General features: G+C 27.4%; 1 protein-coding gene across 1 annotated transcript; it reads right to left on the bottom strand.

Annotated features, from left to right (window-relative positions):
• Positions 1–208: 208 nt before the first annotated feature.
• On the bottom strand, positions 209–1,852 carry LOC124940390 (actin-depolymerizing factor 7-like). Its single transcript, XM_047480904.1, has 3 exons — positions 1,712–1,852; positions 822–1,087; positions 209–726 (listed from the first exon to the last, which is right to left on the bottom strand). Exons 1-3 carry the CDS (start codon positions 1,712–1,714, stop codon positions 576–578), a joined length of 420 nt encoding a protein of 139 aa, XP_047336860.1. The 5' UTR covers positions 1,715–1,852; the 3' UTR covers positions 209–575.
• Between the last annotated feature and the right edge of the window lie 16,711 nt (positions 1,853–18,563).

Below are 18,563 nucleotides of genomic sequence, written 5' to 3'. Positions count from 1 at the left end.
TTTTCAAACATGACCCATCTAAACATACATACAAATGAGATACTTGCAAAATATATTTTTTCCAAATTGAAAAGTGTCATAAAATATCTATTTTGAATACCAACCAATCTCTTATTTCATTAAGATTTTTCATCTAAGTGTTGATCCAAAATGAGGCTCAATCAGATCAAAACAAGAGTAAGTATTCAATATAAGCAAAAGCAAGAAATTCAATTGAGATAATATGTTAAAATTAGAATTCATTTCCAATAGAATCTCATACATATACCACCCCACACCAAACTCATATAAAAGTAGCATGTAGACAAAGAAACCGACCAATTACAAGTGATGTTTGTAATCAGTTCTACAAATAATAAGCATAACATTCTGGAACAAACAAAAACAAACAAAAAAACAGCAATCATTCTCCCAAAATAAAATATAACATAACAGTAACAACACCTTGAACAATAATGAATAAGAGATTATGACCTCTACCCAAGTTTTACCATCCTCTATTAACTATAGACATGAATGAACACCTTACAGTGGGGACGAGGAGGAGGAGGAAGAGGAGGAGCTTAAGCATATCTTCAGATGACACGGCCCTTAATCACATCAAGACCCATCTCAGTTGGATCCGTAGCTTGCAGTTCTATCTGAATTCCATCAAGTTCCCTCTTAAATCTGTCCTTTGAGCTGGCGTAAATCATCTTGTTTCTCACCCTTGCTGTATCAGGTGACCTAGATTCAACAAAGCACACAGCAGTTTTAGTTTAGTTTATAGGTGATGATTAAAAGTAAATCGAGATCATGATTATGAGTTTGTTTAAGATTACCATGCAATGAAGAAGATCCTGCTTTTTGGGACATTCTCAGGAGTCATGAAATCGAAATCAAAGACTGTATAACGACACTCATTTTCAGGAAGACAGGCAGTGAAGTCTTCGTAGCTTTGATCGGGAACACCAACCTTTTCCACTATAACTTGTTTCAGTTTCTCCTCGATCTTGTAAATTATATATCGGTATGTCCTTTTTGTCTTCAGTTCCATAAACTTCAACTTGCACTCATCATCCACAGCCATACCAGAAGCTGCATTTGCCTTGAAATCAAATCAATAATCATATTAATATTTCCTCTTTATTGAAACAATCCTTCAGCAATGAAAGTTTAAGAATTACAAATTCTCAATGAGACAAACCAATCATGCTTCATGTTTATTACTAACCAAACAGGCATGAGCAATTCTCAAATTGAGCTGATCTAAGGCTGTATATCAATACAGTGCCAAATAACATCAAGTTAGCATTTTGATACTAAATTTGAATTGCAGGTCTACGGATCAATAACAAAAACGCAAATAAATGTAAAAAATGCATCTCAAATCTCAAACAACCACGATCCGCAAGTCTATCTCCGGAATATAATCAAACAGACATCCGATATCAAATTCAGGTAAAAGCATTTTAAAACATCAAAGAGCTTGATCCGTTCAAACTCGAATCAACAAGCGATAATATACATGATCAAGCCGAAATGATCTGAAACAGAGGTGTTAATTAGATGTTAAACAACCGATCGGAAAATTTCAACGATGAACACTTGAGCTAAGCAGATGTAGTGAAAGTCAGATCGGTGGAAGATCGAGCAATAAATCGAAGAATTATTCAAACATAAACAGGATCAAAGAATAGCAGATTGATTATACATTGAAATAGATTCTCACCATTTTTGCTAAATTAGCTTGATGCAAAGAGAAAGATCGAAGGAGAATTTCAAGGAGAGAATTTAGAGAGAGGAAACCCTTGCGTAGATATTAAAAGATGAGATTGTAATGCACTTTATTTGATGCGCCTTTTACGGTCCGATCCGGTTTAGATTTGGACCGCGCATCGTATTTATAAAGCGGTCCGATGGAAATCTATCTAGTTAGTGGCCGCCACATATGGGTCAGTTGCTTGATTATATTTATTTATTTTTTTGTTTAAGTTTTAAAACAAATAAATATTTTGTACAAATAATTCACATTCATAATAATAAAAAAAACAAAACCTAAGAAAAATGTTTAGTTCAGAGAAAAGTAAAACACATTTTATTAAGCAAAATCTGACTAACTTTTTAACATTTTCTTGACCAAGCAAATTCACTTTTTTGTTAATTTCTTATTATTTATTTTAATATAGTATTTAACTTAGTAGGCAACTAATTACTCTTACATTCTTCATGGTGACTAATTTTTGGTGTCTTTTGTGCATTATTATTAAGATTTATTGGGTGATGCTTCAGTCTTTATGTAATTGTTGAGAAATTTAGATTGATACGGTTAATATGGCAGACTTGCATAATTGAGTTATCATCCTAATTTGTTTATTTTTGAGTATCTGGTTTGAGAGAAATCGTCGAATTTTCATTGATCGTAGTCGTTCGATGCGTATCATTCGTAATGCTATTATTATGATATTTTCTAAGATTCATTCTGGAAATCTGGTAGAGTCCGTCGGAGAGTTTAATGTTCTTCTTGAGGACTTACGAGCTCGATAACTTATTGAGTAACGTTTTTTTTTCATGTCATGTTTTTGTCGTTGTGCTCAAACGATTTTCATCATTCTTAATATATATAGACTTTTTTAAAAAAAAAATAAAGAGTATTTAAATTATTGAAATAGCTAATGGTATTTTTGATATATTTAATCTTTTGTTTATGCATTATATTTGTTTAATTTTATTATAATTATTCGTAAAATTTAATGTAATAATTTATTAAGTAATAATGATTTATTCGTAATTATATGTCAAATCAAAATAAACACTAAATATTATGTTGTTTCATTTGAAAAAGATAGACATCTATTGTCATTTACCCAATAACTAGATTTTTGTATAGAAATTTAACAATATGATGAAATTTCATAAATACTTATCCTGGGAAAATGTAGGGTAGAGAGAGTTTGAAATATTTTATGTCTCTTTTTTAAACATGTTATGTTATGATTCAGAATAATATGGATTCGCCCAACTGTCATCTAATAATATGTTTTGTCATTGAGATTGAAGAGAGGAGCATAACTTGCCAATGATCTTTGCATTTTAAGACATATTTTATTGAATCTCTTTCATGTCCAAGAAGAAGTTATTATTGATTGTTGCCTTGATCACTTTCCAAAAATAATAATTTGGGAAGTATAATTAAACCTTTTCAGCATGTTTGGCCAATGTACCCTTTTTTTTTTCTCTTGTGAATGAGAAAATGGTGGGAAATTATTAGGAAATAAAGAGGAACAAGTGCAACTAAATGAAAATCAAGAAAGTTCAAAACATGTGGACCAAGATCTTGGCAATGGGTTTGGACTACACAATCCAACACTTGATAAGGAACAATTTACCCATTTAATACATCCTTCTCAAAAGATGCGCAATTTTTTGAATTTTAAAAATAAATATAATTTTTTTTTTCAAAATTTTGAAATAAAATAAATTAAATCATATCGAAAATTTTATTAAAATTCAGTTTGTTGTGACCGTTTAATTTTTCCCACAAATTTTGGAAAAGTAATTTTTTTCTTGTAAACAATAATGGCATCCGAAAAGATTCAATATTTTGGTACACATGAGAAAAATTATCGAAATCATCTCTACTTTTATAACTTTTGTCATTTTTTTGAAATATTTTATACTTATTTTAATCTTTTTATTACTTGTCTATTCTGGTCTAAATTATTTAGACCTATACTTTATGGGCTAAAACTAATCTAAAAGTGATAGTTATTAAATAAAATAATGCTTTTAAGGATTATAATTATTATTTATATTAATTAAAACTATTGTCTCCATTAGCTTCAGTAGCATTGGCAGCTTTCGAACCCGAGGAAATGAGAAAATGTTTTAAAAAGTTCATAAATTGATTTTATAAGTATAAATAAATCAACTTACAGAATTTTAGAGTTATTATAATATACTTATGGACACAAAAAAGAAAATTAAAAATTAAAATTGAGTCAAACAGACCCTAAGGAAAATAAAATTTTGTTTTTGTTAAAAATAAAAATAATTTTCATAATTTTTAATTTTTTATAAATTATTTAAGGCATTTGAAATGTTAAAATAAAAAAATAAACTAAACTAAGTAAATAAAGAAATCAAATAAGACATTGGGCTGTGTTGGGCTAGTTGTCCATAAGATGGATCAATTTGTTTTATTTAAATAAATTCATTTATATAGCACAACAAATTAATAAGTTTTTACACAATTAAAAAATATATTTTACTTAGTTTGAATTCAGTGATCCAAAATTTATAAATATATTATTTTTAACACTTTTAATGTTAAGATATTATATACATTTACATTTTATATTAAAAATATTAGTAATCAAGTGTCTGCAGGCTAGTGGACATCTAGGTAATGGGCCTGATTTTTATCAGGAAGCTTAGGCTTTTAATATAGAGCCATTCCAGAATATATAACTTATTATTTATATATTGACTTTTTTTTTTCCTGTTTCTAAAATATCAAAAAATAATTATCACTCATTAATAATAAATTAATTATTTAAATTTAACCTATATATCAACTTATTTATTAAAAATGGTCGGTTAAATATTATTTTAGGATCTAATCGATATGGAATCTCTAAAATAATTTTATTTTATAATTCTCGTACAATTAGCCCGTATTGATTTTAAAAATATTTTTATAGGTTTGAATTATTTAAAAACAAATGGAAAGGAGAAAATAAGTATCTACACAATGCCACTGAACAAAGTTTGAAGGATTTTGATTTTAGTAAAGAGCATATTAAGCTTGTCTAATAGACACTTCATTTAATCTTCATAATTTATGATTTTTCTCGGACTTGTTTTATTAATGAAAATAATTAAAATATAGAGATAAAACTTGATGTCTTGATGATGTCTATGTTTACGATATTTTCAACCTGATGCACGTTTGGCGTTTGTTGGAGGACTCAGATTGCAATGACTATTAATTTGGTTATTACCTCATTGTCATTGTTTTAAAACGGTGATGTCGAGCAAGCACTCGTGTGATTCTAGACATGACATGTCTTGATAATCATACATAGCCAATGACTAAATACTTAACGTTTTAATACTCATACATTACCGATGACTATCGAAATACTCAATATTTTAACACTCATACATTATCGATGATTATCAATCGTTTTTAATAGTCATACATTGTTATTGACTATCAATCATTATTAATAGTCATACATTGTCGATGATTATAAGAGATAACGTTGAATTGATTGCTCGAAATGTTTAGTGTCTTAATAGTCATACATTGTCAATGCTATCCGGGATAGGGCTGCAAATGAGTCAAGTCGCTCGCAAACTGCTCGGTCAAAGCTCGACTTGAGCTTGACTTTGACCGAGTTCGAGTCGAGCTCGAGCCGACTCGTTTATTATTCGAGTCGAACTCGAGCTCATATAAAGTTTGTTCGATGGTTTGTCAAGCTTTTTCGAGCCTCAAAATAATTAAATATTTTTTATTTATTTAATATTAAAATTTTACAAAATATTTTTTTTTATTTCCCTATCTGTTCAAAGCCCAATATGAAGGCCTATAATTCCTAAAATAAACCCTAATTTCTACTGTATAGTTCATTCATCATATTCTAACTTCACTTTTTATCTTTTTTTCTTCATCAGTTACTCTTCATCTTCTTCATCAGTTACTCTTCATCTTCTTCATCAATTATTCTTCTTGTTCAAGTTACTCTTCATCTTCTTCATTGTTCAAGTTACTCTTCATTTTCTTCATCAGTTACTCTTCTTCTTCAGTTATTCTTCTTCTTCAGTTATTCTTCTTCTTCAGTTATTCTTTTTCTTCAATAACTTTTATCTCCTATTCTTTAGTTTTTCTTTCTTCTTTAGTTATTCTTTTCTTATTCGTTAGTTATTATTCTTCTTCGTCACTCTTATCTCTTCTTCTTTAGTTTTTATATACTTCTTATTCAGTTTTCACAATTTCTTTTACTCTTCTTTTTATTTTTCTTTGTTCAATCTTCACATCTCATTAATTCACAAAATCCTATTGATAATTAAATTTGTTTTAACTTCTTTTATAGTTATTGTTTTTGCTTTTAGATAATTTCTTCATGTATTAGGAGAAACTTATGTTTATATAGATTGAGTTGAATAAATATAAAAAACACTGATTTTCAATTGATTGAGAATAGAAAAAAGTTGACAAACAATATCAGGGATTTATGATAAAAAAATATTAATATATTATATATATAATAAAAGTATATTATAAATAATAATGAAAGAGATATATTATATAATAAAAATAAATATTATGATATAATAACTAATATGTTAGGTATAATATTAAAAAGATAAAAAATATATATTAATATAATATATATATATATAATAAAAGTAAATACTAAAGAAGTAATAATGAGTATATTGTATATAATATTGAAAAAGATAAAAAAAAGTTATTGTATTATATATAATAAAAGTATATAATATATATAATATTAAAAAATATATAAAAATTTAATTTATTATATATAATTCAATTTTGGTTCAAGTTTTCGAGTCGAGTCGAACTCGAGTTCAAATTTATAAGCTCGTTCGAGCTTGAGTTCGAGTCGAGCTAATAAAAACTTAATCGAGTCGAGCTCGAGCTCCAACAAGCTTGAGCTTGGCTCGACTCATTTGCAGCCTTAATCCGGGATAACATTTCCGCGTACTATATCGTTTAATTTTAGTTGTTAAGTCAAGCTTAATGAAATGGGTAACCCTTTTATCATTTTTCTTTCAATAAAAATGTCACTAGTGTAGTTTTTATTTCATTATCACTCGTTTGTCAAGCACATTTGAGAAATGGAATTTAGACCTTCTTAATCCTTTAGGTATTTAGCGTTTATGTCCTTTCACGTTTGGTGACGTTGAATCAAAATATCTTCAAGAATTAGTTCAATGCATTGTCTCTTCGACTGTTCAGAATGAGACTTATCGTAATTGCATTTTTTTCGATATAGAGTTTATCACTTATGAATTCAAACTCTAATATAAACGATAACGTCGAATTATCTTGAGGGATCTTTTTGTGCTCGAACATCAATATTTGAAGTTCACGTTAAACATAATATTTCAACCACATACATTTCGCTTCTCTTTTTGAAAGTTATGTGCTTAAAACTCTAGGTCTAAAAGTTATTTTCTTCCGTTTGCACTATAGACATACTTGAGATATATCTGATAGAATCGATACATTTTTGTCTTTTGTTTAGTAAACCGGACAACCTAGGCGAAAAAGAAGTGTTGATTTTAATATATCAACCACTATGAGTCTCTTTTTTCGTTTTTTTCTTGTGACTGATGTATATCTAATAGAATTAATACACTTTTATTTTGGATTTAACAATTTCGATAAAGGTTTAAGCCTTAAGGTGAACAACTAGTGATGATTGTTATCTCAACCTACATAGTCTTGTTTGATGCAAATTCTCATATTTTCCCATTTCTTTTTTATAGCCTTGAGTTTTCATACATAACCTTCCATCGGAGAGGTGCATTCTTTGACAACAATAGTTCTGATATTGTCATTTTATTTTACTAAAAAAAATACTAATTTTAAGTATAATTTGTTATGTTATCATTTTTATTTCAATAAAAAAAACTTAATTTTAAATAGAATTTGTAGATATCATTTTTTTAATAAAAATGTTTTCTGATTATAATTAAGGTTTCATCATTTTTATTTAAAAAATATATTTTCCTATTTTTTTTTTTTGTTAGAATTTTGGAAATCATCATTTTCATTTTAATAGATATATTTTCTAATTTTATTTAAGATTCTTAGAATCATCATTTTTATTTTAATAAAAATATTACTTAATTTTATATAGAATTATTGGATATATTATTTTCATTTCATAAAAATATTTCCTAATTTAGTTAGAATTGTCATTTTCATTTTAATAAAAATATTTTCTAGTTTTAATTATGTAATTGGAATCATCATTTTATTTTAACAAAAATGTTTTCTAATTTTATTTAGGACTTTTGAAATTATCATTTTTATTTAAATAAAAGTATTTTCTAATTTTAATTAGGGTTCTTGGAATCATCATTCTATTTTAAAAAAAATGTTTTCTAATTTTAATTAGGATTTTTGGAAATATTATTTTTACTTTAATAAAAAAAATTAATTTTATTTTAATTAGACTCAGAATTTAATTTTTGTTTTAATAAAAATGTCCATAATTTTAATTAGGGTTTGAAATTGTTAATTTTATTTTAATAAAATAGACTTGTATTAATCTAATATTGATGAAAGAAGGATTATATTATAAGTTGTTTTTTTTCTTCTAAATATTTTTTAATGCATTTTAAAATAGTATAAATAACATATAATAATATTTATATTTTTCTTAGTAATAAAATAATGATTTAATATATGGTGACAAAGAAAATTCACAATATACTTTCTAGACATATATGTTTTTTCTAAAATTTATTATTTTCATTTTAGAACAGTTTAAATGAATGAAATTATATTTCTATTTTATTTGTTAAAAATAAAATAATGATCTAATATTTAGAGAAGAAAAACTTCCATAATATATATATATATATATATATATGAAATAACTAGACGTAAAAAATTGAAGCGGTTATAATCGTATTTATTTCACTTAAAAGATTGCACTTATTAATGATTACTTATTAAATTCAATTTTCTAATTTAAATTCATAATTTTGTAATATAAATTTATAAGTCATATCTCATTGCTAATAACTATTAAATTATGAATGGGAGTCTTTATAATTAGTCTTTAAGAAAGTTTCATGTACATAGAAAAGATTTATAAATCCCAGTACATGTATTAATAGTAACGGTTTATTAAGTATTAGTAAGGGCGTTCGAGCGCCGTTACTAGCCGTCGTTACAAAAGACCTTTTTTCTACTAGTGACATCTATTGTCAGATAGCTGCCAAGAAGAACAAGCCAGAAAAAATTGAATAATAAACTCACCCAGTAACACATAATAGTCGACTTAAGAGATAAAAAAGTCACGGGTTTCGATTTAATCGACTTAAGAGATAAAAAAGTCACGGATTTCGATTCATTTTAAAAGCGTTTTGAATTGAAACGGGATCATGACCGTGGGTTGTAATGCTAGTTCTCCCAAATTAAAAAATATTGAATAATAAAATTTAATATTATATATTAATGTAGTTTATTATAGAGAAATTGTGCAAATGTATTTTTTTTATTTTAGAAACACCCAATAATTAAAATTTAGACAAGATTTTATTAATATTTTATAATTATATAAATAAAAAATAATTATAAGAGCTTAAATGAAAATAAAATTAGTTAGCCTAGGGTATAGACTAGTTTCCTATATTTAAACAAATTAATTATTTTAAGAGACTTTTTTAAAACTAATAAAGTTATAATAAAAAATATACAAATGCATGAAATTTCTATAGAATATTAGTTTATTTTAAAATGGTAATAAAAATTTAAGATTATTTATTAAATTCATTTTCAAAAATTATAATATTATACATTAATATAAATGAATAATCGACTTGTTTTACATAAGTTTTGTACCCTTTTATGAATATATAGATATATATTAATTTAAAAGATTATTCTTTATCAATTAAATAAATATTATATATAAAGACAAGTTGGATTGTCACATGTTCACACTTTAATGGGAATTATTTGAAATTAGTAAAAAGAATGAATTAAAATTGAGTAAATTTTTAATTGAATTTGACTAAGTTTTTAATTTATTTTAAAAAGGACAATCAGTACTTACTACTAGAATTTTAGGCTTATTTATTAACTTCATTCTAACTGACATTAATAAATAACTAAGACCAATATTATATATTAATGTACACCACTATAAGTACATATATATATAGACATAAATCAATTATATGAGATTTGATTCTTTATTAAATAAAAGATGTTAAATTGAAAAAACTATTTTCTATAAATGTATGTTACAAAAACAAAATTTATAATTTAAAAGTAAATAGTTTATATATATACTAAAATAAGAATACTTTAGAATTAAAGAAACTAATAAAAAAAGAAAATTTTGAAATGAATTAGAATTGAGTAAATCTCCAATTATTATTTTTCTATAATTTAAATTTATTTATAAGAATTAATATTATATATATATATAATTGTTAATATAAAATTAATATATGATCCAAATATATAGTTTTTTAATAACTTTTTACATTGACTAAAATTTAGAAAAGATTATGTAAAGTTTATAATATAGATATAAACTAATTATAAAAGATTTGATTCCTTATTAAATAAATAAAATTAATGGAAAAAAATTTAGGATATATAATAAGAGATTATATATATCTATAGTGTGATTTCTCAATCTGAGAACTATTTAAATGGGCATTCCATAGAGACCAAGAGAGAAAAAAAAAACATCATAATTATGGGTTACTCTTACTTTTTCAAATTGAGTGTTCTTTTTCTATTGTCAATTTTTTTTACTTTCTCATTTGCATTGCCTCCATTAAAACCAGACTCTTTAGTTGCTCAAGTTTGTGCAAGATCTTTAAATCCTATCTTATGCAATAGACTTTTTTTCTTTTACCCGGGGGCTGCCACATCCGATCTAAAGGGTCTATGCTACATATCAATAGATATAGCCAAAACCAAAGCCAATAGCACATATCAATACCTTGAGTCTCTTATTTATAAATACCCCCCTATCGCTCTCAATGTTAGGTATATAACATGCGCTCAACGCTATCGTAACACCGTCAGCTACCTTGAGCAAATAAAGACATCGTTGGATAATGGAGAATTTGTGAGAATTGTTCAGTATTATGGATTGGGTGCATTATATGGGGCTGTCGAATGCCAAAAGACTTTTGCTCAAGGACCACCAGATGCACCAAAAGAACTAGTTGATGACAACTTGAGGATGGAAGCTCTCAATAGCATTGTTTTGGTAATTATATCTAAATATTTGAAACTTCATGGTTATGTATGATAAGAAAATATAATCGATATTTCTTTTACTTTTAATTGGTATAAACGCACTAAGGTTGCTTGAGTAGTACGAGTGATTTTTAAAAGTTTAAATGTAATGAGTTCGATTCTCATTTAGAAAGTTTTAAGTTCAAATAAAGTCATAATTGTGGAGGTAATTGTAGACAATAATTTTTACATCTTCAATATAAAAATTGCGCAAACGACCACTTTTTATTTTTCGGACAAAAATACTCTGTCTCGCGACGGCACACTCGACGAATTAAGGTTACGAGACAGATATTTTTGTCCAAAAAATAAGAAGTAGTCATTTATGCAATTTTTATTAGGCGTTATTCATTTGTCCAATTAAGGCAATTATTATGGTCATTTCATCAAATTTCCCAACTAAATAGGCGTAGGCCAATTGACCAGACCCCACACTAACAAGAACTTTCTCGTTCAACTTCTCAAACTAAACTACTTGGTTCATTTATTCTCAAACTAACATACTTTACTATTCAAACTCAGTTTTTTTTTTATTATTTATATTTAAACTTATTATTAAATATATTTATATAAATTATTATTTTTATTAAAATATTTAAATTATTATTTTTAAAAATTTGATTATTTATATTTTTAAACATATATTTAAATTAATATTTTTATAAATTCAATTATTTATATTTTAATATATATATTATTGTTAATTATTATTTTATATAACATTTTATTTTTATTTCAAAAAGTTTAATCCAATATTATATAAATGAGAATTGTTTGAATATAATGACAAAAACATTATAAAAAATACGATTGTTCAAAGTGTCACCAAATAAAGTGGAAAATAACGAAATTAAACATTTGAGAAACAGTAAGTAAAAAATGTTTATTAACGAACAAACCTAACATAAAATATAGTGTTAACGATTTCAGATATATTCAAGAAAATCGATATTGGACGTTCTCAATAGCACATGATTGAAAAAAATATAATAATTTTATTCTAAATGAAATTTTGAGAAAAAAGAAAAACTAACGAAGTCAAACCATTGTATTCGAATTGAATTGGATAACTCACGAAAGACTAATGGGAGATGTGACCAAGAAGGTTATATGAAACGTAGTCAAAGATGTTTTTGAGTAAAGTTGTCAAATTAGTTTTATAAATTATTAAATTATTATTTATGGTTATGGTTATGATTAAAATATTTTAAATATATCAGTATTTATTAATTATTTATCAGAATGATAAAGTGAATATTTATTATATTATATAAATAATAATTGAAATGTAAATATATATATTAAAATTATAAAATTTATAAAAATAATAATTTAAAATATATATATCAAAATATAAATAATCTAATTTATAAAAGTAATAATTTAAATATTTTAATAAAAAATAATAATTTAAATATATATATATTTAATAATAAGTTTAAATATAATAAAATAAATTAATTAAAATATGAAAACTGATTTTGAATAATAAAATAGGTTAGATCGAGATTGAATAAATAAAATATATTACTTTAAAAAGTTGAACGTTTGTCCCTTAACAATAGGCTTTGAATGTAAAATAAAACAAACAAAGAGGCAACAACCTCTTTGCAACAAAGGAAGGAGACGGGACCTTTGCGTACTACTAAAGAGGGAAGAAGACGTCCCCTTTCCCCCCCAAAAAAACATAGCACTTCTTAAACGAATACTACATTGTCTTCTTCCTTGTGTAGGTTGTCGACGTTAACAAAGCTATGGATCGTTAGAAAAGAGGCATCCATCATATCGACATCATGCCCCTAGCCCTAAGAAGCCGAAATCGAAGACCATAGAAGATATGTTTCAACCGAAATAGAGGACCTGATGCGAATATCTGAAGTCGGGATGTCTATAAAAGGACATTCATGTCACAAGAAAAGTGCAGGGAGAAAAATAGATGAAGAAAAAAAAAGAGATAGAAGGTCCTTATTTTTGTTTATGAAAATAATTTGTAATCATCAATCACTACCTCTTTTCTATTTGAAGTTGGAAGTTGAAACAGTTAATATAAGTTTGTTTGAGTGATTTAAATTCAGTTTTTCTTATAATTAGCTAATTCAATCTTAGTTTCTTAATTTCAGGTCATTTTGCTTAAGATAAAAGACCGGTGTATTTTCGATCACTGCATGAAGATTTCAATAATTGTTTCTTTTGGTTAATAAACAAGTACAAATGATAGATCTATGTTTATTTTCATGTATAGGTCAGGTTAACCGCCCATTTTTTACTAAAACTATTTGGTTTAAATGGAACATTTTCCTGGTCGAATGATACATTAAGAAGATATTATAAATGACACTAGAACTATTGGAAGCTTCTCAAGCCCTTGGATAAAAGGATTCGGACCCCAAACGAACACTTCAAAACCTATAGTTTTGATGTTCTTGAAAACTAAGAAACCTAGCCCCGGTTTAGTCAGGACCGATAAAAGTTAGCCAAAGGCTAACCTAGGACCGAACATTCTCATCACCCAAGACTAATAAAAGTTAGCCCAAGGCTAACCCAGTACCGAGTGTTCTTCATGCCAAGGACCGAGACAAGTTGGCCCAAGGCTAACCTACGATCGAGAATTCCCACACCCGACCGAGGGACTCTACACCCCGACCGAGGATTTCCGCATATGACCGAGGGACTTCAACACCCAGACCAAGGGGCTCCAACACCCCGACCGAGGGTTTTAGCCCCGACTAATGGAAATTGCACACAAGACCGAGAACACCAAACCTAGGGTCTGTTTGGTTCCATTTTTAATATTCCAAATTATTTTTATAATTTTGGGATCTTAAAACATTTTCTAAACATAAAAATAAAAATAATAAACGATTTCAAAATATTTTTAGAATGATTTCATAAAAAAATAATTTGATAAGGGCTTGTTTATGATTTATTTTTAAACTCTAATGACTTTAAACTAATGTTTTTTTAAGTACATTCCTCCATAGTCATCATCATGAGCTACATGTACCAACGTTTAAATATTGTTGTTACAATGTTTAAATACCAATGAAAAACATGTGCATGTTTAGGATTCGAAGAATAATTGGTTAAAATAAAACGTTATACAACCTGTAAACACTACAAATCTACACACCAATCTATAAAATTAAAATAATTATTTTGATTTATTTTTGAATAAATAAAATCAAAATAATTAACCACGTGACCAAAACTCAATTAAAACAATTAATAATTATTTTGATAATTAAAGCCTAATTAATTAAGGAAAATGGTCAAAATAAAAAAAATTGGGGTAAATATTGTATTCATTTATCTTAACATTATTTTAGTAAAAAATCAAGGGATTAAAATAAATAATTTAGGATGAAATGAGGTTACACATTTCATCCCTCAAAATTATTTATTTAACCCTAAAATATGCAAAAATAAATAAAATAAATTGGTAAAATATTTGCCATATTTATTTAATATTTTTTGTATTGAAAAAAACAAAATTAAAGCAAAAAGGGTGAAATCATATAGGAAAACCTTAAAGTTTTAAAATAAAAATAAATTGTAATCGGGTGTAGCCGAAATCCTAGAGGAAGACTACAGCCGAAACTGCATCCATCGAATGGACATTGGAATCTCATCCAATGCCATGAAGTGTCTGTGTAGCCCGCTGTAGCCAGAGACACGCATGCCCAAGAAGCAGACGATCGACTAACGCCCATTAACTGGATCACTAACGGAACGCCCAAACACCAACGATGTTGGACGGACCGTTGACGGAACGCCTAAATGCACATGAAACGACGACGTTTCATGTACCACCTTTTTCGTTATCGCGATCACTAGAGGGATTAACATCAAAGACCCGTATTTAATTTGCAAATATGGAACTTTCTCCACCGTCCATCTTTGCGGTTGATTCAAAAGCTGAAATGATTACCCTACTTTTCTAATCATTTATGTTACTTTATTCATCCCTATTTTGCCAAGTTGGCTCAAGAACAACCAAAACGTCAATAATGACGTTTTGGCTGATTCGATCCACTTGAATCCTCCACCAATTCAGGGATGCTATAAATACTCCCTTTGAGACATTTCAAAGGCAAAAGATCCACTCTCCACATTCAAAAAGAAGAAAATAAAAAATCCACCAATAAAGATTTAAGCTTTTGGATTTTTCGAATTTTCTGTTTAAGGCCTTAAAGTTTGAATCTGAGCATCCCAAAAGCTTCCTTAAAGATCAAGTAGTGTTCTCCAATCCTTGGTAATGTTTCAATCACCCTATAATTCATATTTACAGTTTCAATTTGAATTATTTATATTTCAAATTGCATAAGCTTGTATGCTTGTTGTTTATGATGTTTTATGGTTGGAAATCATTCATAAGATCATTTATAAGCTTTCTAGATAGGTTAGAGATAATCAATCTACCTAAAATAGAAAAACTCAAATTTGAATTTTAAAAATCAAAAAACGTATTTGTTGTTCTTGGGTTAATTCTCTTGAATCACGACCTAGAAAGCATCTCAACATGATTTTAATCATGTTGGGTAACTTTTTGGATCATGTTTGATCCACCCCGATCATTTTTGATCAAAATTAAAAATTTCAAAATAATTGAAATTTTCGAGTTCTTGATTTGGTCAAAACGAACAACCATTATTCTTGTTTTGGTACCAATATAGTATATGATATATAAGGAAGCTATTGGATAACTCATTTATCCTCAAAACAGCTTTAAAATCAAAAATTCATTTTTGGTCACAAATTGTTTTGAACGGTTTGATCATCATCTAGGTTCATTGATACCTTAAAATGATGATCAACATGTTCCTGATAACTTTATGAAGCTACCCAAACTCTTGGATCAAAAAATTCAAGCTTAAATCAAAATTAAAAAATCTGCAACCTTTGTGTTCTCGAGGACTGAGAGGTCCGACCGACAATCATCGATCCGGACTGAGTCCTAGGACCGAGAAATTCGAACCTAAGACCAAGAGGTTCGACCAACATTCTTGAGTTAGGACCGAGAGGTCCGACCGATGATTTGTATATCTAGGACCGAGAAGTCTAAACCTATGACCGAAGAATCTTGACCCTAATCGAGAATTTCAGAACCTAGGACCGATAAACTTAGCTAGAGCTAGACCAAGACCGGTGAGTTTATACACACAGACTGATGATTTCAGCCAAGGACTAAGAGTCCTTAGCACCTAGACCGAGGGACTTTGACACTCCGACCGAAGATCCCGAGTCTCAACTGAAAGGCTCTTCGACCTAGACCGAGGGTTTTTAGAACCTAACCGATAAAAACGAACCCAAGGCTTAGGACTCCGGTCCTAAGGCCTTTTTGGTTCATTTTTTAAAACCTAAAATTATTTTTGTAATTTTATAAACCCAAAATATTTTCTAAAAATTCTGAAAAAATAGAAAATGATTTCAAAATATTTTTGGGATATTTCCACAAATTTTTTTTTGACTAAGGCATGTTTGGTGTTTATTTTTAAACCCTAACACCCTTAAAAATGACTAATGTTCTTCAGGTATTTCCTCCCTAAGTCAACGTCATCAGCAATAGGTACAAACATTTAAATATTATCGTTATAATATTTTAAATAACGCACAAACTTTATGCATGCTTAGGACCGAAAGAATAATCGATAAAAAAAACGTGATACAACCGGTTTTCAAAAGCCAAATTTATAAGTAGAGATCGTTTTTAAAACAGGTACAAAGGATGAAGTACGAAAGTCTTTTCCCGAGTATCACCAAACTACTAAAAGAAACTCTGGCCAATACGTTTGTACACGTATACCAACTTTTATTGATTTTCAAAAATTAATTGGCGACTTTATTTCAAATAAATAATCTTTTAAATGAATTATATTTAATTAATTTAAACTCAAGAATTTCTAAAAAATTAAATTGTGATTTGATTACATTAAATCCTCGAATTATTTAAAATTGAATCCGGAAATTAATTATTTTTTAATTAATTTCAAAAGTTTTAAGGGATCATTCAAAAACCTTTTAAATGATATTTTATTTTAAAAGAAGATTCCTGACATGAAAATCGATGTTGAAATTTCTCGAACTTTGAGCTATTCCGCAAATTCAAATTAAAGGGTTTTTTCGGGTGTTACATAACCAATTTTTAAAAGCTAAAATTTTATAAAGTAGAGATTGTTTTTAACGGGCACGAAGGATGTAGCGTGAAAACTCTTTCCCAAGTATCACCAAATTACGAACCAAAATGAAACTCTAGTTAAAAATACGTTTATACGTATATTTTTATTGATTTTAAAAATTAATTGGTGAGTCTTTATCAAATTAATAATCTTTTAAGTTAATTATTTTTAATTAATTTAAGTAAATATTTCTTTAATCAAATTTTTATTTGATTATTTCAAATCTAAAAGATTATTTAAAATTTGATAAAAAAAAAATTAATGTCAGAACATATTTCTATAAATATTTTAAAATAATATTTTATTTAAAAGATGTCTAACACGTAAACCGAAGTTAAGATTTCTCGAACCTCGAGCTTTTTTCAAAACAAAATTTTTCTAAGAGGTAAAACTTTCAAGCGGTTTTGCTGGGTATTAAATTGTTTAACTTAAAAACATAAACTTGACTTTTGAAAAAGATTTATATTACGTTTTCAATTTAATAAACACATCTCAAAGGTATAATACCTAATAAATGCATAGGCTTTATCCTAATAACTATCTAGGCCTACAATGGTACATAACCCTAACCTTGCTTTAGAAGTACACGATAGGAATCCGTATTTTTACAAATTACATGTGCAAAGATTGTCGATGAGGGATGACAGCTTGTTACAAAATGAGTTATGTTGCGAGAGGAAAAACTTGTTAAAATTCTCGAACTCGTTGACGTTAGTTTTTATATTTATTCGTTGGTGAACATTTTTTGCTTATATCTTCATTATTGTTCCCAAATAGTTAATATCATTGTGTTTCGTGTATGTTTAATGACACTTTAGACACTTGTGCTTTTATATTTATTTTGTCGTTATGTTTAATCAACTCTCATTTATGGAGAAATTTGACGAAATGACCCCAATAATGATCGGTTTTGGGGAAATGACTCAAGCCCTCATAATGTTTGTATAAATGACTTTTTAAATACGATTTAAAAAGTTTTTCTTATGTATAACTACAAAGTAACAAAACTGAGTAGATCATTTGTCAATCATTCATTGAATGATAAATTACTACAAGTGAGGGGGATACGCGATTTAAATAACGGAAAATCCAATATTTTAAAATTGTATCTAGAATTACTGGAAAGGTGGAAACAAGACCAGATAGAATTTGATCGTTATGAACAAATCCAAAATCTTTGTAGACAGAACCGATCATTAGTTCCCACCCATGGGGGGAATGAAATCCGATGCATAAATCAGTTAATAAAAGAATAGAAAAAGCTTTTATTGTATCACTTAAGTTATATACGAATTCTTGGACAAGCATGTACAAAGTCCAAATTAAATACCCCTTCGCGTCACGCGAAACATGTATTCTCGTGACACGAAGATGTAGCT

Source organism: Impatiens glandulifera, chromosome 5 (assembly GCF_907164915.1).
Source record: "Impatiens glandulifera chromosome 5, dImpGla2.1, whole genome shotgun sequence".
Classification (NCBI taxonomy): Eukaryota; Viridiplantae; Streptophyta; class Magnoliopsida; order Ericales; family Balsaminaceae; genus Impatiens; species Impatiens glandulifera.
The sequence above is the reverse complement of the archived record's forward strand: the minus strand, read 5'-3'. Positions and strand labels throughout refer to the sequence as shown.

Excerpts from the sequence above, each read along its gene's own strand:
- LOC124940390 (XM_047480904.1), bottom strand. Across the intron at positions 727-821 it reads AGGATCTTCTTCATTGCATG|GTCACCTGATACAGCAAGGG; the intron begins GTAATCTTAAAC and ends TGTTGAATCTAG.